Consider the following 19,766-nt stretch of genomic DNA (forward strand, 5'->3'; position numbering starts at 1 on the left):
AGTAGCCAGTACTCCTCAACAGTGTCAAGATCGTATATGTACACACCCACGTGCACTCACGCATGTTAAGGTAGTGATAAAGCAAGCATAGTGAAATATTAACATTGGAGAGATTTGGATGCAGGTCATGTGGAATTCTCGTCTTATTCATTTAATTTTTGGCTGCGCTGGGTCTTCGCTGCTGCGCTCGGGCTTTCTTCAGTTGCGATGAGCAGGGGCTTCCCTCGAGTTGCTGTGCAGAGGTGTCTCCTTACGGTGGCTTCTCCTGTTGCAGAGCAAGGGCTTCAAGCACGTGGGCTTCAGTGGTTTCAGTCCACGGGCTTAGTTGCCCTGAGGCATGCGGAATCTTCCCAGACTAGGGATCAGACGTGTGCCCCTGCATTGGCAGGTGGATTCTTAACCACTGGGCCATCAGGGAGGTCCCACCCATTCTACCTCTTTGTAATCACTTGACCTGTTCTACCACAAATGAACATAACTATTCCTGTGACCCATCAACTTGACACCTGGGTGCATTCTTAACAGAAATGCATTTGGCTGGGTGTGTGAGTATGTGGCTGTGTGTGTACAAAATGCAAGTGTAACAATGTTCATGGGAGCATTATTCATAGTAGTCAGAAACCGAAAACAATAAATATGTCCATCTGGAGTAGAAGAGTTGAGCCTGTATTCATACAATGAAACACTGCAGAGCAATGAAAGCATGACGCCAAACAAAAGAACTCTGACACAAAAGAATCCACACTGTGTGATTCATTTACACATTATTCAAAAAGCAGGCAGACAAATCTGTGGTGTTAAGACCTACCTTTTGAGCAGAGGATGGAGTCCTGACTGGAAGGGAGTGTGAGGAGGACTCTGGGGTGCTGGTGTATGCTATTTTTTGGAGTTGCGTTATGGTTACCTGGGCTTATCTGGTGGCTCACTGGTAAAGAATCGCCTGCCAGTGCAGGAGACGTAGGTTTGACCCCTGGGTTGGCAAGATCCCCTGGAGAAGGAATTCTCTGGTATTCTTGCCTGGGAAATCCCATGGACAAAGGAGCCTGGTGGGCTGTAGTCCATGGGGTCTCAAAAGAGTCAGACACAACTTAGTGACTAAACAACAGCGACAGCAACATGGTTACCTGGGTGTGTTTACTTGGTGAAAGTTCATCAAGCTGTATTCTCTTTTCAGCATGTGTATTGTCCGTTCAAGTTGATTCATTTGATTTGTACCTAGCACAGTAATGTTTGATATATTGCATATTGTGATGGACTGAACAGTGTCTATCTCCCCCCAAACGCTTGCATTGAAGCCTTCACCCCCAATGTGACATTATTTGGAAATGGGGCCTTTGGGAGCAAATTAGGGTTAGATTAGGTCATGAGAGTGGGACCCCATGCTGCACAGGAAGGGTAGGACCCCTTAGCAAAGAAAGAGACCAGACCCACATTAGGTTCACTTTCTCTCCCTCTCCCTGCCCCGTCCCACTCCCTGTCCCATGACTCCATAAAAGAGAGGTCAAGAGAGATGGCAGTCCGTCACACAGAACAGGAAAGGCCCTCGGAATGCAACCTGCCTTGCCAGCACCTGGATCTGCCACTTCCAGCCTCAGAGCCATGAGAAATAAATATGTGGTTTAAGCAACCCCCGGCCTATGGTATTTTGTTAAGGCCACCCAAGCTGACACATAACGTAGGGTAGCATCGAGAACCTGGTTTTTTTTTTTTTTTTCTTTTGGCTGTGCTGCGTCGTTGCTGTGGTGCATGGCTTCTCTTGTTGCACGTGGGCTTGGCAGCTGTGGCACTCATTCTCTAGTTGTGATGTGTGGACTCTCTAGTTACAGCATGTGGGCTTAGTTTGCCCTGAGGCATGTGGGAATCTTAGCTCCCCAACCAGGGATCAAACCCACATCCCCTGCATTGGAAGGGAGATTTTCAACCACAGGACCACCAGGGAAGTCCACCTGGTTTTCTGAGCTTCCGTCTGGGCTGGGCACTGGAGTATGGAGATAAGATTTCCTCTGTGCACTCAAGTGATGCAGGAAGAGCAAGGACCCCCACCCCACCCCACCCCGCCTCAGTGTGGGGATGAAAGTGCAGCTTCCTCACTCATCAGGATGGCCCACCCCTTGGCAGCCCCATCATCCTCCCTTCCAGAGCCCTGAACTGCTGAGCTCTCAAGAACCAGAGTGAGCTGCTTGTCATGATCTTGAAAGTGGAATGGCAAAAGCCAGCGACTCTGGACTGGAACAAAGGCTGTGCTGTGTCTCCTAAACTCAGTGAGCTCCACACTGTTAGGAAGACACAGAAAGCACTTGTGCTCAGAAGAGAAACCAATTTGAAAGGGAGAACATTGCCTCCCCCTCCCACCCCCTCACCCCCATCCCCCCATTGCACACAGCTTTTTATGTGGGATTGGTCTCCTCATATCAGCAGTTTCTGATTCTTTTATATTTTACCTTATCATCTCCATGGACTTCTGAGCACCAAAGCATTTGCTTGGTTTGGGGCAGTTTTCTTGTCTTTAGATATTATAATACAGTAACTCTGGAAATAAGAGTTCACTGTTGCCACTGGCTGTGAGGGGTAGTGTTCGTGTAATGACTTTTCAAAACTATTCTTGTAAGTGAAAGTTGCCCAGTCATGTCCGATTCTTTGCGACCCCGTGGACTGATAACAGTCCATGGAATTCTCCAGGCAAGAATACTGGAGTGGATAGCCTTTCCCTTCTCTAGGGGATCTTCCCAATCCAGGGATTGAACCCAGGTCTCCTGCATTGCAGGCAGGTTCTTTACCATCTGAGCCACCAGGGAAGCCCAAAAGACAATTATTTTGTTGTATGTGTTCACCAAAGTCACTGTTCCTTTAGCTTTATGGCCAGCTGGCGATTTTATAGATTTCCTGAAATGCCTAGAGCCCAAAACAATGAGGAAACTCTTCTAGGGTCTGCAGATTGGTTCTGAGTTGGAGTCTTCCTCAACACTTAGCCAGGCCTTTGGCAACTCTGCCTTACCCTTCACTCGCTAATTATGTGGAGCCTAATGAGTATTCTCAGTGGTAAAGAATCTGCCTGCCAATGTAGGAGACACAGGTTCGACCCCTGGGTCGGGAAGATCTCCTGAAGGAAATGGCAACCCACTCCACTATTCTTGCCTAGAAAACCCCACGGTTAGAGGAGCCTGGTGGGCTACAGTCCATGGGCTGCAAAAGAGTCGGACACAACTCTTTTGTTGTAGTTGACCAAACAACAATAACAACGGTGAACAGAGGCGAAAGCTTATGGCTTTCCCATCTTTCATTGGTGTGCCTTAGTCCTGGGCGTGCATGTGGCTTTCTAGACACTCTGCTTTACATGGGAACTATTTATTTATTTTAGAAATTTGGAATATTTTTCTGTCCAGAATTTTCTCATTTTCACTCTCTCTCTCTCTTTTTTTTTTTTTGTTAACTTACAGTTTCGTTATTAATCCGTTGTTTTTTTTTTTTTTTTGGCCATACCACACTGGCATGTGGGATCTTAGTTCTAACACCGGAGATCGAACCCATGCCCCCTTCATTGGAAGTGAGACATCTTAACCACTGGACCACCCAGGAAGTCCCATGGGAACTTTTTAAAACTGTTTTCTTTCTCCGTCATCTGCGTCCTCAGCCCCTTCCTTTTTGGGCCACTTGGTCTCTCTGGCTGCTTGTGCCACCTGTCAATTCCTTGCCCCAGGTGGCTATGACTGGTAGATTTATCTTTAAATAATTTCAACAAATGCCACCCAGGACACTCCAACCCTAAGAAAGTTCCAGTGGGGGAGTGGGTATAAAACAAAAGCAAGACCCTGAGTTCATTCTTTTGGGAGCTGCAAAACAGGTCAACACACACAACCACAGTTCTTCGAGAACAAAGTTTGCGTTGCCTTGCTGGCACCGGCAAGCCACAGCACTAATGCTGCCCCCACCACTGCCCCTGAGCTGGCAGCTGGGGGTGTTGGGAAGGTCAGATCAAAAGGTAGATCACGGGCTCACTGACATCTAGCAGATCTTTCTTCTTTAAAAGTCCCCTCGTTGTTGTTAGTTTTTTATTAGATTTCAGAGTTCCGTCAGTGTTGGTCTTGACGGGTTTTTCCAGCTTAATTATTGCATTTGTGGAAGGACAGATTTCCAGGGTTCCTGACTCCCTGATTTGGACATCTCGCAGTGATTTTTGTTTTGTTCGATTACTCTCTAGAAAGAATACGCCAGTTAGACAGTGCTAACAGTCATGCATGTCTTCATAGCCATGCCAGCATTCGTTGTTATAAATTTTTAAGTTTTTTATTGTTTTCTTATTATTGAACAATACTTCATAGTCATATTGATTTCAGTTTCTTTTATTATTGTTGAGTTTGAACCCTTGTTGAGTGAGTATTTGAGCTTTTTCTGTAAACTGTCATTTCCTTTGATCATTAGTCATTCAAACATTAGCCTTTCATCTGCGTTTCAGGTTGTCTGAGCCCGGGCCTGCTGTGATGAGAGATGTCTGTGTATGTGGCGGGTCCACCTTAGCTGAGGACAGGCAGCTGCTAACACAGGAGGAGGCTTATTGGAGCCCCAGGGTCTCTTGAAATCATTCATTCATTCAACAAAAATGCACCCAGCCTACTGTGTGCCAGGTCTGTGCTGATGCTGGGGAGATGGCAGGGACCAGACAGCCCTGTCCAGCCCCTTCTTAACAAACAGCCTTGCAGGGGTGACACCAAGCAAGCAAGATGCACAGGATGTCGTTTCATTTTTATTTTTTATTTTTTGCCCGTGCTACGTGGCATGTGGGATCTTAGTTCCCCAACCAGGGATCAAACCCACACCCCCTGCATTGGAAGCACAGAGCCTTAACCGCTAGAGCCATCAGGGAAGTCCCAGGATATCGTTTAAGAACATGGCCTTTCCTCTGGGCTGTGCTGGTTTTCATTTCATACAGGTTGTTAAAAGGTTGATGTCTGTACACTTGCACATCACGTCCTTGAAATGAGAGGTCAGATGGAGCCTCCTTGACCTTAGCAACTTGATGTTCATGGAGCACGTGCTGGGTCCTTGGCTTGGAATTGGAGGAAGGCAGTTCCTTCCCGGGCACACAGAGGCCCAGGGCCCACCTCTCAAGCACTCGGCCCTTTTGAAGGCTAGCCTCACCTGACAGGTGGTTCCTTCCAGGATAAACTCCCAGCGGCTTGCTGATGGCTGGGCCCGAGAAGGGGGTGCCAGACCTTCCTTGGAGAGAAGGTAGGTATCTCTCACCTGTGCAGTTGGAGCCCTTCTGAGGTTTGGGGCCATGAGGGAGTGGGAAACCCAGTTGATAGGCTCCCCTTGCTTGCTGCCCCCTCCTTGGTCAGAGTGGCCCGGGGACTGGGATGGTGGTGTGCCACTGGGGACACCGCAGCTCTCTGTCCCATCCACAGAAGTCCAGGCCGTCACCACCAGGCCCATCCTCCTGCCCAACCTGAAGGGCAGCTGCTTTGACCATCCCCTGTACCAGGGTCTCCCGCACCCCACCCGGCGCCTCTGCAGTCCCACCTCTGCTCCAGCTTCCAAGTCGTCAAAAAAGCCCAAGATGCAGGCCACCAGGAGCACGATCCCCAATGACTGGAGCCCACCGCCTGTGGAGTTCCTGAACCTGAGGGTCCCACAGGCCAACGGCGGGGACCCAGCCCCAGGGCCTTGGGGCCTGAGGAGGCTGGCTCACCAGCGCCCCGAGGTGTCAGAGCAGGAGCCCCAGGACCTGGATCGACTCGGAGGCCTGGCCTCACTGGAGGAGCCATTCTGGAACGTGGCAGGGACCAGCCCAGAGGCTGCAACTCCTGGGATGGGTGCCCACACCTTGGTAAGCCAGGGGCCTCCCCTGCTTGCCACCCCTCTCTGGCCACTCCTGCAGAGTCATCGCCAGGCCAGCCCTTTGTGGCCACTCCTCTCAGCCACACCCCAACTGCCCTCCTGTGGTCCCCTCCCCTTGACCATAGCTTTTTCTCCACACCCTCTGACCTCTCCCCAACACCTGGGCCCTCGTGACTGGGAGCTTGGGCCCCCGAGGCAGGGCTGTCTCCCCGTTTATTTGTGCCCCTAACTCCTAACAGAAATGCTTGGGGTGGTGCGGGGCCCCTCAGGGCTTTCGCAGCCCAGGTTGAGGTCATGGATCTGGGCTAGGTCAGGCACAAAGCATCAGGCTAACTGGTCCAGTGACTTGGGAATTCCAAAGTGGAAACTGCAGTGATGAACTTCAAACTGGGAATAAACCATGGTTGCTGGGAAAACTTTGGGAACATTTGAGTGCCTGTAGATCCAGGAAATGTATTCTAAGAATAGGACCTATTTATTTGTAATAGCCTCCGATTGCCAATAACCAAAATGCCTATCACTAGGGAACTAGTAAATTACGTCATTATCATACTTCAGAAAACCATGGAAATGGGGCTTTTTTAAAAAATTATCTCTTTAGTATTGATATGGAATGACCCTGAAGACATACTGTTAATTGAAAGCAGAGCTCAGTACAGAATAGCGGGTGTACTACACTACCGTTTGTATTCCTGATCACCTCTCTGTGTGAACAGGGTCTCCAACAATGGACACCTGAGGTCGCCTGTGGGGAGGGGCCCAGCAGGCCAGGGGTGGAGGTGAGGCGAAGTCCTCGTGCTGTGTGCCGTTATGCCTTCCAGTTGTTTTAATCGAGTGAGTGTACTGCCTGTTCAGAAAAGTAAACTAAACAGAGGGCTTAACATTGATCAGTGTTTTTCTCCCTCGGTCCTTGTCTGTCACGCTCGTCCCTGTGTGGTTTCACCAGCTCGCCTCTGGGAGCTCAGGGCGCTATGTCAACAGCTTGGATTCCTTACTGCGGGAGAAGAGGTGAGTGGGCAGGGTCTTCATTTCTTTGAGGTTAGCGATAATTTTACAGCGTTCGTACTCAAAGACTCAGAGCAAATTCCTCCCGGGATAAAGCAGCCTACACCCCTCCCCACCTTAGCGTGCTTCCCAAGGGAGTGCCCTGTGTGCCCTGGAGAGTAACCAGAGCTCGGAATGGTGGGTGGTCAGGGGGCAGCATCTCCGAGGCAGAGAGTGCTGGACCTGGCCTTGCACAGAGACCTCGCTCCTGGTTCTCGCTTCACCTGAGCACCGTTCTGCCCAATTCCTGCCAGTCTGGGGTTCATTCCACTCCCATCCAGGGGCTTGAGGGAAGTGGGGCAAACAGACGGCTCTGACACTGAGGCAGTGCAGCCTGACACTGGCCCTGACAGTGCTGGGGGTCGGGGGCAGGCGTACGGGGCTGGCCTTCCCTGTCGCGCTGCCCCAGGCCTGCCCCTGAGCAGTTCTCCTGTAGTGCTGGGTCTGGTTCATCTGCCCTCCCCCTGGGGTTACAGGGAGCCTGTCTCACGTAGAAGCGGGTTTCTTTTTTCCTTTCTTTTAAAAGGACTTGTTTAGTTACGGCTGTGCTGGGTCTTCATTGCTGCTCACAGGCTTTCTCTAGTTGAGGTGAGCAGGGGCTCCTCTCGAGCCTCTTATTGTGGTGGCTTCTCCTGTTGCAGAGCAAGGGCTCTAGGGCACTCAGGCTTCAGTAGTTGTGGTTCCCAGGCTCTAGAGCACAGGCTCAGGAGTTGTGGCGCACGGGCTTAGTTGTCTTGCAACATGTGGGATCTTCCTGGGCCAGAGATCGAACCCGTGTGCCCTGCATTGGCAGGTGGATTCTTTATCACTGAGCCGCCAGGGAAGCCTGAAGTTGGTTTCTTAAAGCAAAAGTCACGTGGGATCAGAACCGGAAATCCTTTAGGGAGGCACAGTAGGGGGATGGAAATGAGTACAAGTGCTCTTTCTCCCCTGGGAAGCAGATGATGTGGTTGGCTTGCACTGAGGTCCCATCTGCAGTGGAGGTACTAGAATCCCACCCCCCGTTGTCCGAGCGGACTGGGGTGGCCAGGGCACAAGCGGGCCTCAGCCTGCACTGTGACAGGCGCGCGTTGCCCACAGGCTTACTCTGTGTCCTCTTCCCATCTCAGGTTGTTTTTGCTCAGTGGCTGCACGCTCCCTCTGTGGAAGTTACACATAGAAAGAGGCCCTGCTATTGTCAGATGCTCAGGTTCTTGTCGGAATAACATCTCACTGGCCTCTGTTTTTCCCAGCCCCATGTTCTTGCCCCACTGGAGAGGGCTAAACACATGCGTGGCATGCTTTATCGTATTTTCCCCTGGAAGCTGAACACAGTGATTCTAGTATTTCACAGCCCAGCTGGCGCTGGTGGTAAAGAATCTGCCTGTCAGTGTAGGAGACGCAAGAGACACAGGTTCAATCCCTGGCTTGGGAAGATCTCCTGGAATAGGAAATGGCAACCCACCCCAGTAATCTTGCCTGGAGAATTCCATGGACAGGGGGGACCTCAAAGTGTTGGGACACAACTGAGTGACTGAGCACACACACACAGAGGGGGCTGGAAAAGGGGCACCTAACTTAGCCTGAAGGTTAGGACGGGATCCCCAGGGGACCCTTGTTCTTGGATCTGGTTCAAGAGATTTGCCCTCTGATTTGGGAGGGCAATGGGAATGACCACACATCTAAAGGCATGTAGGACAGACGGTGCTGGTACTGGAATACTCTGTGTCAGAGTGTGGGGGCAGGCCAGAGCAGGAGCTGCAACCAAGATGTGAACCGGGGCCTTGTGAACACAAGGTCAAGTCACGAACGGATTTCAAGCAGGTCACGATGTGTTTTCCCACGTGTTTAGGGGAGACTGCCCAGGCGGCATTGTGGAGAATGGACAGGAAGTGTGAGAGGGAGGACGAGAGTAGTGATGAGCTGGCTCCCGTGCAACCTGTCGCCCTGCATGGCTGGGGCCTGTGTTGGGAAGAGGAATTCAGAATTGGGCACCTGAGGACCAAGGGCTGTCCACCTTCAGCTGGCAGTGATCCAGCTAGCCCAGTCTAAGACGGCGGCTGGGCAGGCGACAAAACCTTTGAGAACCGAGGACCTGTGGGCAAAGCCAGGGTGGGCACACAGAGGGTGGGGCGAGGGCTGGGGGTGGGGCTCCCAGGGCTTGAACTTCAACAGCCGGAAAGAACACAAATGCAGAAGGTCAAAGCGGGGACTCTGTCCCTCAGAGTTTGGGTGTGGTTAGGGCAGGTGAGGGAGCAGGTTTCCTGCAAAATAATGGTCAGCTCACAGGGCCTGCAGTGGGGTTGGTGAAAAGGGAGTTGAGGCACTCAGGGCTACAGGGAGAAACAGACTGAGGGGCAGGCACACGCAGGAGGGAAGGAGCGGGCCCTGGGGGAGGCCGGAGAGGCAGGCCCAGGGGAGCCGTGGGCACAGGGCTGCTCCTGGGCAGGGCAGCTGGGCCCAGGGAGGAGCAGAAGGGCAAGGCCCAGGCCCTAGTGTGGTGGTGTTCAGTTGCTAAGTTGTGTCTGACTCTTTGTGACCCCATGAACTGCAGCACGCCAGGCTTCCCTGTCCTTCACTATCAACCTCATGTCCATTGAGTTGGTGATGCCATCCAACCATCTCATCCTGTGTTGTCCCCTTCTCCTCTTGCCCTCAATCTTTCCCAGCATCAGGGTCTTTACCAATGAGTCAGCTCTTCACATTGAAGTTGGGCAGTGTAAATTGTCGTCTTTCAGGAAACGCAAGCACTCTTCCCCCACCCCCGCTGCTTGAATTTGAGTTTGAGAGCTTCTGTGCAGGGAGACAGGGGCCTGGGCTCCCAGGTCCCCATGCCTGGGCCTGGCTGTGCACCGGGAGGCCCTTGGGACCCTGTGACGGAGCTGGATGAACAGGCCCTGGGCTGACCCTGGTTGACACCTCTCACCTCCTTGCAGGGAGCAGGAGCAAGAGAAGCTACTTCTGGACTGTGCTGACCTCAGAGCCTGGGATCTTAATGAAGATGAAGTGCTGCTCACACCTGAGCACAGGTAGGGGGAGTGGGGATAGGTTGGGGGAAAGGGTGCCCTCAGGAGGGAGGGTCTACCCACTCAGGGCCCAGCCCACACACCCACCCCTCCAGACAGAGGGTTTAGTGCTGATCTGTCCTTTGTTTTGGGCAGCTTCTTTCTTTCTTAATATTTATCTATTTGGTTGTGCTGGGTCTTAGTTGCGATCTGCGGGATCCTTGACTTTTGTTGCGTCGTGCAACCCACTCCAGTCTGCTTGCCTGGGAAATTCTGTGGATAGAGGAGGTCACAAAAGAGTTGGATGCGACTGAGTGCAACTGAGCACACACACAGGCACGTGGGATCGTTAGTTGTGGCCTGTGGGATCCAGCCTGGGCCCGCCCCCCCTGCATTGGGAGCATGGAGTCTTAGCCACTGGACCACCAGGGAAGTCCCTGGACCATTTCAACCAGAGGTTTGAGCTCTCAAGCTGCCTCCTCATAATCCCACATCTGTTCGTTGATTTGAGAAATATTTATTCTCCCATTGTGTGTCAGGGTCTAGTGTGGGCCTTTGAGGATACACAGGTATAAAACATGGCCTGTTCTTGCCTGACTGTCTGCCCAAACTCGTGGGACCAGATCTCAAGCCACAGTCTAAAAGAGCTCTGCTTTTGAATGAGAGAATACAGCCATGTGACACCTTTGTCTTCCCCTGTGCGGGGAGAGGAAGTGGCTTCTGTCAGAGGCGTCATCTGGGCTGGAATCTCCTGGCCTTTGGCTGGAACCAGGGCTGGATTCCTCTATACCATGGAGATGCCCGAGGACCACAGTTGAATCCATCTTCAGGGCACCCAGTTTTCCATTCATCCATTTGTCTATCTGTCTTTCTCTCCGTTTGTCCATCTATCCAGCAAGCATCTACTATGTGCCAACTTTGTGTCAGGCTCTGTGGAGATAGTGAAGGCCAGGGAAGGTTGGCACGCTGCAGTCCGTGGGATCACAGAGTCAGACACGACTTAGCGACTGAACAACAACTCTGCAGACCCTGGGATAGAACAGGAACAGAGCCAGACAGAGGCCTCTGCCCTCACGCTGCCTTGTCAGGGCCGGAAACCAGCAGTGCAGGAAGCTGGTGACCAGCGCCAATGAGAAAGGAGACCGTGGGCGTCGGCGGTGTGGGGGTGCTGTGAGAGCTGGACGGCGGGTCAGGGACTCGAGAGCAGATAGGTTTTCAGCAGAGTCCTGGAGATGGCGAGGGCTGGCCCTGGGAGGGCCTTGCCGCGGGAGCAGTGAGGAGGGGTTGGAGGTGGGGAGTGGAGGTCGGAGGGCTGCGTGAAGCTGGTTGCCACTCATCCGCGCAGGGTCTTCTGCTGCTGTGTCCAGGGTAGACTGGTGGGGGCACAGGGGGCCATGGTAGTAATGGAAGAGAGTAAGGACGGGTGAGGAGGAGGAGGCAAGTTCTGGGTAGAGCAAGAGAGGAGTCAGAGTGGACCCCCTGAATTGAGGCCTGAGCAGATGGATGGTCAGGGTTGACTCTAACTGGGGAGGGTTGAGTGCCGCAGGCTGGGGGTGGTGGCAGGCGCGGGAATAAGTGTTCACTTGCGGGACCCCGGGAGCAAGACCAAGACAAGGACCTCCTTGTCTGGAGAAGCCAGCTTGGGGTCACCATGCACGCTGCTGCTGCTGCTGCTGAGTCGCTTCAGTCGTGTCCCACTCTGTGCGACCCCAGAGACGGCAGCCCACCAGGCTTCCCCGCCCTGGAGAATAGGTGACATTTAAAACCACAAAACCAGATGAGATCACCAGGGAAGACGTATAGAGAGAACGGGCCCGAGGGCGCAGCCTCAAGGTCATGGTGATCTTGAAAGGAGCAGCTCCGGTGGGTGACCAGGGGCGACCCTGCCTCAAATAGGTTCAGGAGAGACCAAGAGGGGAGGGCGAAAGAGGAGAGTGGGCAGCAGCTGAGGGGGAAAGAGGAGCCAGGACAGATCCTCCTGTCTGTCTGTCTGCCTTCCTTTCCATTCTTCCTTCCCTCCCTTCCTCAGGAACCGCATGCCCCGACATGACCCAGGGGCAGGCTGGTCCACATGCCCTGGACTGTCTGCCTGTCCAGGCTTCGCGTTCTCTGTGTGTCCGGGTGACGCTATTCAGGCCTGAGCTGGGTGGTCTGGTTGGAATGCCCACACTGAGTCAGCATCCTGTGTCCACCCCCACACACAGACTCCCTGGGGCCCCCTCTCTCAGGACCCCGTATGGTTCTCCTCAGATCGGGGCTCAGCAGGTTGTCTGTAAAGCGTGTGAACCGTAAGCCTTCCTTCCGGCTCTGAGGGCCTTTACAGCCTGCTTGGTTGTGCTGCTTGGTAGCAATGGCGAGCTTGCTTGTGTGGCAGCGAAAGCTTCTTTTATTGAAATGGGCAGGAGGAGGCCGCAGCCTGGATTAGGAACATCTGCCTCCTAACTGGTGGCTCAGTGGTCCAGAACGCACCTGCCAGTGCAGGAGAGGCGGGTTTGATCCCTGCGTCGGCAAGATCCCCTGGAGAAGGGAACGGCAGCCCACTCTAGTGTTCTTGCCTGGAGAATCCCATGGACAGAGGAGCCTGGCAGGCTGCAGTCCTTGGGGTCACAGAGAGTCAGCCTAAAGAACTAAGCAGCAGCAGCAGCCTTGTAGCTGGTCCCAGTTTCCACATGCTGCCCAGAGGCAGGGAAAGGGTGCCTGACGGGCGCACAGTGACTCCTGGCAGATGGAATCAGCAGGTTTGGGCCAGAGGCTTTGGTGGCATCATGAGAAATGAGCTGTTTTCTGTGTCAGGGCTGGGGGTTTGCCTCCCACGGACCCACTCACTGGACGGAGAGCCTCGGAAGTAAATGGTTTAAGACACCTCTGTAGCCTGGATAATCTCTCTAGCTCTTTCCCTTTCTCCCAAGTGCATCCAGGATTTTGGAAGTTGTGGCCTGGATGCTTTTAAAATTCCCCACAGAAAGGGAGTTAACCTGGGCAGCTGGTGCTCCAGGCTTTGAAATTGCTGGCAATCCTCTGGGCACGTGACCTTTTCAAGTAGTACTCTGAGACAGCCTCTTCTGACAACAGCCACTTTGAGGTGGTGGTTTTGATGTGTGATCATCTTGATGGGTCAGTTCGGTTCCTGCTTCAGAGAAAATTACTCACTGATGTACAAAGCCCAGCAGTCTCTTCCATCCCTGAGTGGGGTCAGGGGTGGGTGGGAGGTGCCATATAGGAGTACAGATCCAGAAGGGGTGAGGCCCAGGCTGGGGGCTGGCCCCCATCTGGCAGACAGGTCGCCTGTGACCAGAAGTCATGTAACCCCCTACCCGTGCCCGGCAGAGAAAGGCCCCCAGTCATCCCGAGCCGATCAGCTGCTCCTGCTCCAAGGGTAGCCTGTGTCTTGAACAGACAACATCCTGCATTCTCTAACCCTTAAAGTTAAAAGCCCTTTATGTGTGTGCCAGTGCCAGGGAGGGGAGGATATTTATACCACAGCATCATCCTTTATCCTCACTTACGGGCTGCACAGGAAGTCCTCAATTAGAGTCATTTCAGAGCTCTTAATAATGCACATACATTGTATTTAGTATCACAGAGCTCCCTTTGAGCGCTGGTCTGGGGTCAGGAGCTGAGAGCTTCTTACAGATGAATCTGGTTCTTACAGACTCTTAATAATCTGTACTTTTTCTAAAATTATAAAAGCAACCTAGGAAGCCGCTGCTGTTGGTGATCTCTCACTCGGTCATGTCCAACTCTTTGAGGACGTAGGAAGCCGTAAATGCTCAAAAACTCAAACGGCAAATAAATTAACAAAACAGAAAATTGTTGTGCCATTTGTATGGTGGTTTGCTGAGGCTGTTTCCGAAGTCTGCGAGATCAGAATCTGTCCGGTTTTCCGATGTCATTCCCATCTGTTGTGCCGTTTCATCCTTAGGATGACCTTCCTTACCTTGGGTCACTTGGCCAGAGAGTGGCAGGTTTCCTCTGGCAGCTGGTGGGCCCCCAGCTCAGCTCGTCCACCTCCAGTGCTGGCTGCTGGGTCCCAGATACTCACAGGAGCCCCTGGCCGTGTCCCCTCCGTCTTTACTGTCTCAGGGCCCAGCTGGCAACCTGGGTACCGGCCTTCCTCTGATGAGAAGGGGCGCAGTGCCTGTGGCTTGCTTTATTTTGTTATTATTACTGTTAAGTGTATGTTATGTTAGTGCAAAATCAAACCAAACACTGTTGTTTGAAATAAACAGGAAATGTCTCCCCTTCCTTCCCCTCCCCCATCCTGTTCCCTTGGGATGACCCTGGACCACGTTTGGGTTTGTCAGATGTATGCAGGCTGTTGTGTGCGTGTCTGTTTACCTGCACCACACACACACACACACACACACACACACACTTGCTGTTCTGTGGCTTGCTGTGCACACACAAACACACACTCTCTTGCTGTTCTGTGGCTTGCTGTGCTCGCCCTCCGCGTTCTGTGTAAGGGGGACCCTTCCATCCTGCACAGCACTGCGACTGGCCTCATTCTGAGGGGCACTCCTCACCACCTCCCTCAGATACATCCCCACAGAGCTGGAACGTGTCCCCTCTTCCTCTGCTTGTTCCTTCCCTATCTGTGGGACCTCGCTCTGGTTCACTAAGTGACTCTCAGAGCAGCGCAGGCCTGGGCCTCTGTATTTCGCAGGCTCCCTGGGGAGTCCTCCTGTTCACGAGGCCTTGAGGATACTGCTCAGAGAAAGAGCGCCTGGCCCCCTCATCATGCTGCAGGGGCCCTCCCCGACCTGCGGCACCCACCCGGGGCTCCTCACCCGTGCCTGTCCCCGTGCCGTGTGGCTGCTCTGGGGCTGGTCCACTCCCTGGAGGGCCTCGCTGTGATCCCTTTACACTTGTCCTGGCTGAGCGTGGGCAGCCCACGCCTGCCTCGTCCTTGAGCACCTGGCACCTGCAGTCATGGGCACTCAGTGGACTTTGGACCAGAGCCCATGAGTAGGGCAGGATTGGGGACCAGGACTTCCGGCTCCTGGACTAAGGCCCTGAGAGAGGGGTTGGAGTCCAGCAGGGAATGGGAGGAGAGCCCACCTTTGTCTACATCTGGTGGGCTCTGCCTCCGTCAGCAGGTGGCGCTGTGCCCGGGTCTGGTTCCCACCGGGCGGGGGCTGTGGGGAGAGGGCGCCATCTGGCCTTCCCTGGCCTCCCTCAGACTACAGACAAGGTGCGCCTGCTGATGCCCGCTCTCCCTGCCCCTTGGTTTGCCAGGAAGCTGGTGGAGAGGTTCTCCGCGCCACTGCAGGCCATCCCAGCAGTGCACCCGGGCGAGACCATGTTTCTCCCCAGGCGCCACCCCGTCCCCTGCATCCTGGACAGTTCGCAGCTGAAGCCACGGAGCCCCCTGGAAAAGCTGTTCCTCAGGTAAACATGCATGCGGCTTGACCAGGCCCCTCCCTCGAGGACCCCAGTGGCGAGGAACACCCCGGAGGAGGCCATCAGGTGTTGTGTTTTGCCAGCGTGGGTATGTCAGCCTTCAGGGAGACATGCAGTGCACACGTCTGCTTATGGTGTTTTCTTCACTAATTTAGATGTGTATCCTTTACAGAATCTTACACTGCAGCGGATATTCGATATCTGTTACGTGCTGCCTTTTCCTCCCCCATGGCCCAGTTGCATGGCCAGACCCATCACACTTGCCTTTGGAGTTATCGCTCCGTCAACACTGGAGCCGCGTTCCTGGCTGTCCAGCAGTTGCCCAGAGCCCGTCGTCCCCTCCTCCCTTCCTCCTGGAGAGTTCGTCCCTGGCCACAAACACAGCCCAGCGTAACGTCAGGACAGCTGCCCTGGTCCTCATCTTGGTGGGACTTGTTCATTGGCATTATCACATAACGCGTGACTATGTTTGATGTTTTTAGGGGATTTTTGAAACCTTTACCGCAATAACATGCAGCTCTTGCGATAGTGAGTTCACATGTCTAAGAATAAGAGCAAGAAAGCCTGCAGGGTTCATTCCATCGGCCCTCCAGTGCGGGCTGGTGCCCTGCTGGGCCCCGGCCACTTGGGAGATGAAGGTGAGACCACCTGACCACTCCCCACCAGCCCATAAGGCACGTGGAGGTTAGGGACACATTAGGACTTGAATACAAGAACCTTGTTCTCTTTTCTGGCTAGCCCATCTTATTAAACAGAAAAACAACAGTGCTTTGATGTGTTTCCTTTAAAGTTTTTTATCGTGGAAAGTTTCAAACACACATAAAAGTAAAGGGTGCCTATGTGTACCTGCCAGTCAGCATCAGTTACTGACTCAGAGCCGCTCCTGGTTCTTCTGTACACCTGCCCACTCAGGCTGTCCCCTCAAGACCATGTTTAAGCAAGTCCCAGACACATACAATTTAATTCTTTAAGTTCTTCCATCTGGGTCTCTAAAATACTGTCTATAGACATAACGTCAATACATTATTACACTTAAAGAATATAGGCGCGTCTTAATATCATTAATATCGATCAGCACTCAGATTTCTGTGATTGCTTCTGTTTTTTTTTAATGTGTTGTTGAAAGAAGAATCTAAATATAAGGCCCAAATATTGCAATCAGACCAAGTAACGTTAATGTTGAAATTATACCTCACATGTCGTTGATGCCCGGCGTATTTAACTGTCTTCCTCATTCTTCTCGACGTGCAGGTGGTCTCCAGCTTCCCCCATAGTAAACAGTGTGGTGGGGAATGTCCTCATACAGAAGCATTAGTCAGCAGTTCTGGAATAGATCTCTGGATGTGATGTGAGATGACTGGGTCTTAGGGTATGAACAGTGGTAAAATTTCCCACTGCCAACTTGAAAATATATCTAGGGATTTCTATGGTGGCCCAATGGCTAAGACTCCAAGCTGTCAGTGCAGGGGGTCCCGGGTTTGATCCCCAGTCAGGGAACTGGATCCCACACGCTGCAACTAAAGATCCTGCATGCCACAGCTGTAGCCCAGGGCAGCCAAATAAATAAATATTTTTTAAAAAGCAAATATATCTGATAAAGAGATGCTGGAAAGGGGGCAGGAGAAGAAATGAAGGGAAAGAAGACAGACAGCGGAACCAGAGGAAGCGCAGGGACAGAGAAGGGGCTGGACAGGGAGGATGCGAGCAGGGAAGGCGGGAGGCTTCCTGAGCTGTCTCTCCTCGGGGCTTGGGCCGGCAGCAGGCCTTCTGTCCCAGGCTGGATGGCAGGCAGGAAGTGTTTGACAGAGGAGATGGCCCATGGGGTGGTGGCCTGGGTTCGGAGCAGCTGTGCCAAATGGGGCCAGGTGGCCGGCCAGCCTCCCGGAGTGGAGAGTCCAGACCCTGCTCCCTCAAGTTTGCTAACGAAGCAGAGCGGAGATGGGGCCTGCGGCCAGGAATGTCTGTGCTCTGCCCGAGGCCAGGTCAGGGGACTCCTGCCAGGCTCTGGGGAAGGGCCACTTCCTGAAGGTCGCCCTTTAGCCTGCGGGTCATCCTTTATTTCCTGTTTGTGCCGAAGACCTCAAGTCGAGATAGAGAGTGGGAATTACTAGCCAGCCATTCAATAATTAGTGCGTTGTGGGCAGCCGGAAACGCGACGATGGAGGAAGAAGAAAAGGTTACTTCACCTCTCAAAGAGCAGTATGGTTCAATTTCTCACCTTTCAGAAAGTGAGTCTCACTCTGTGAGATTTCAGGTGGCTTTCAGTCTCCTCATTAGACTCCTCTGTGTTTTCACACTTCCTGTAATCATTAGTGGTGTGGGCGGAGAATGAATACAGCTTTAAAAAACCACTTCTTGGGCTTGCATGGTGTCTCAGTCTGCCTACCACTGCAGGGGACGCAGGTTCGATCCCTGGAAGTTCCCATGGAGAAGGAAATGGCTACCCACTCCAATGTTCTCGCCTGGGAAATCCCATGGACAGAGGAGCCTAATGGGCTAGAGTCCATGGGGTTGCAAAGAGTTGGACAGGACATAACACTGAACGAACGAAAGATACACAAAAGTAAAAAAATCACTTCTTGAAGTAGATTCACCTCTGCTTGCTGTCTGGTGAAGAGGGATGTTATCTTTCTTTCCACTGCACAGAGTGGGAAATGTTGGCACAGATTAAGCCAGCAGTTCATCTCAGAGCAGAGCAGGCAGCCACAGTGTCTCACCCAGGCCTGGTCCCCCGGGTTGGACCTACACAGGCTTCGTGCGCCTCTCCTCCCTGAGTAGAGGAGTACGTCAAGTCTGTATATTGTCACCCTGCTTATTTAACTTATATGCAGAGAACATCATGAGGAACGCTGGGCTGGAAGAAGCACAAGCTGGAATCAAGATTGCCGGGAGGAATATCAATAACCTCAGATATGCAGATGACACCACCCTTATGGCAGAAAGTGAAAAGGAACTAAAGAGCCTCTTGATGAAAGTGAAAGAGAAGAGTGAAAAAGTTGACTTAAAGCTCAACGTTGAGAGAACTAAGATCATGGCATCCGGTCCCATCACTTCATGGCAAATAGATGGGGAAACAGTGGAAACAGTGGCTGACTTTATTTTGGGGGCTCCAGAATGACTGCAGATGGTGATTGCAGCCATGAAATTAAAAGACGCTTACTCCTTGGATGGAAAGTTATGACCAACCCAGACAGCATATTAAAAAGCAGAGACATTACTTTGTCAACAAAGGTCCATCTAGTCAAGGCTATGGTTTTTCCCGTGGTCATGTATGGATGGTGAGAGTTGGACTATGAAGAAGGCTGATCACCGAAGAATTGATGCGTTTGAACTGTGGTGTTGGAGAAGCCTCTTAAGAGTCCCTTGGACTGCAAGGAGATCCAACCAGTCCATCCTAAAGGAGATCAGTCCTGGGTGTTCATTGGAAGGACTGATGCTAAAGCTGAAACTCCAATACTTTGGCCACCTGATACAAAGAGCTGACTCATTTAAAAAGACTCTGATGCTGGGAAAGATTGAGGGCAGGAGAAGAAGGGGACGACAGAGAATGAGATGGCTGGATGGCATCACCAACTCAATGGATATGAGTTTGGGTAAGCTCCAGGAGTTGGTGATGGACAGGGAGGCCTGGCCTGCAGCGGTTCATGGGGTCGCAAAGAGTCGGACACAACTGAGCGACTGAACTGAACTGAACTCCTCCCTGAACTGCAACTATAGGACCGGAGGTGGCCTGGACCATCCTCTCTCATTTGTCACCCTGCTGGACGTGTGACCTCAGGTCACTTCCCCGGGACCAAAGTCACATGCTGCTGTGACAGAAACTGGTCGGGGCGGGGGAGAGGGGAAGAGAGGAGGAGGGTGGCTGAACTCTTTCCTACTCCCCTGACAGCAGTTTCTCGGGAAATCCAAGCCATGTGACAGGGCCTGTGCCCCAGGGCAGGTCTCAGACAGGAGCCAGCGCCTGGGGGTGGAGCTTGCCCGCTGAAGCGCCCTGGGTCCTCCCTGTTCCCCACCCTCCCCCCAGTGTGTGGTGGTGTCAGGACCCAGGTTTGTCCGCTGGGTGCCCCTGCTGTTTGCAGTCTGTTCTCTGGACGCCGGAAGTGCCAGTGGGGATCTTCACCAGCAATGGCCTCAGCAGGCGGTGGCGGGATGGGTCCGAGTTCAATGATGTAAATGGTGCTCAGACATCAGACCTTTCTGAGGCCCAGGCCCCAGCTCCCGTTTTGCCAAGACCTCCTCCTCGTCTTCCTGGCAGGCAGGGGAAGACCAGGTGAAATAAATTCAGCCGTCCCAGAGCAGGGGCAGCATTCAGCCGCCCCACTGCCTGCGCCTGCCCCCCAAGTCCAGAGCAAGTGGGAGTGGCCCTCCAGGCAGTTGCTGGGATCCCTGGGCTTTGGACCAGAGTGGCTCTCATTGGTTTTTTTAATCTTTTTTACAAGCTGATTTATGTATTTCTGGCTGTGCCGGGTCTTCGCTGCTGCACTCAGGCTTTCTCCAGTC

The 19,766-nt window shown here is 52.8% G+C and overlaps 1 protein-coding gene across 2 annotated transcripts in view; it reads left to right on the forward strand.

Moving 5' to 3' along the window:
* Positions 1–5,180: 5,180 nt before the first annotated feature.
* Positions 5,181–19,766, forward strand: part of FAM178B (family with sequence similarity 178 member B) — a 101,481-nt gene continuing 86,895 nt past the window's right edge. For both annotated transcript variants that reach the window (XM_088841660.1, XM_055401232.2), the window contains exons 1-5: positions 5,181–5,226; positions 5,403–5,824; positions 6,782–6,843; positions 9,795–9,887; positions 15,102–15,254. In XM_088841660.1, coding sequence (XP_088697786.1) covers positions 5,181–5,226; positions 5,403–5,824; positions 6,782–6,843; positions 9,795–9,887; positions 15,102–15,254 — 776 coding nt within the window. The remainder of the gene's footprint in view (positions 5,227–5,402; positions 5,825–6,781; positions 6,844–9,794; positions 9,888–15,101; positions 15,255–19,766) is intronic.

This window comes from Moschus berezovskii, chromosome 11 (assembly GCF_049115385.1).
Source record: "Moschus berezovskii isolate FMDL1 chromosome 11, NW_MosBer_1.0, whole genome shotgun sequence".
NCBI lineage: Eukaryota > Metazoa > Chordata > Mammalia > Artiodactyla > Moschidae > Moschus > Moschus berezovskii.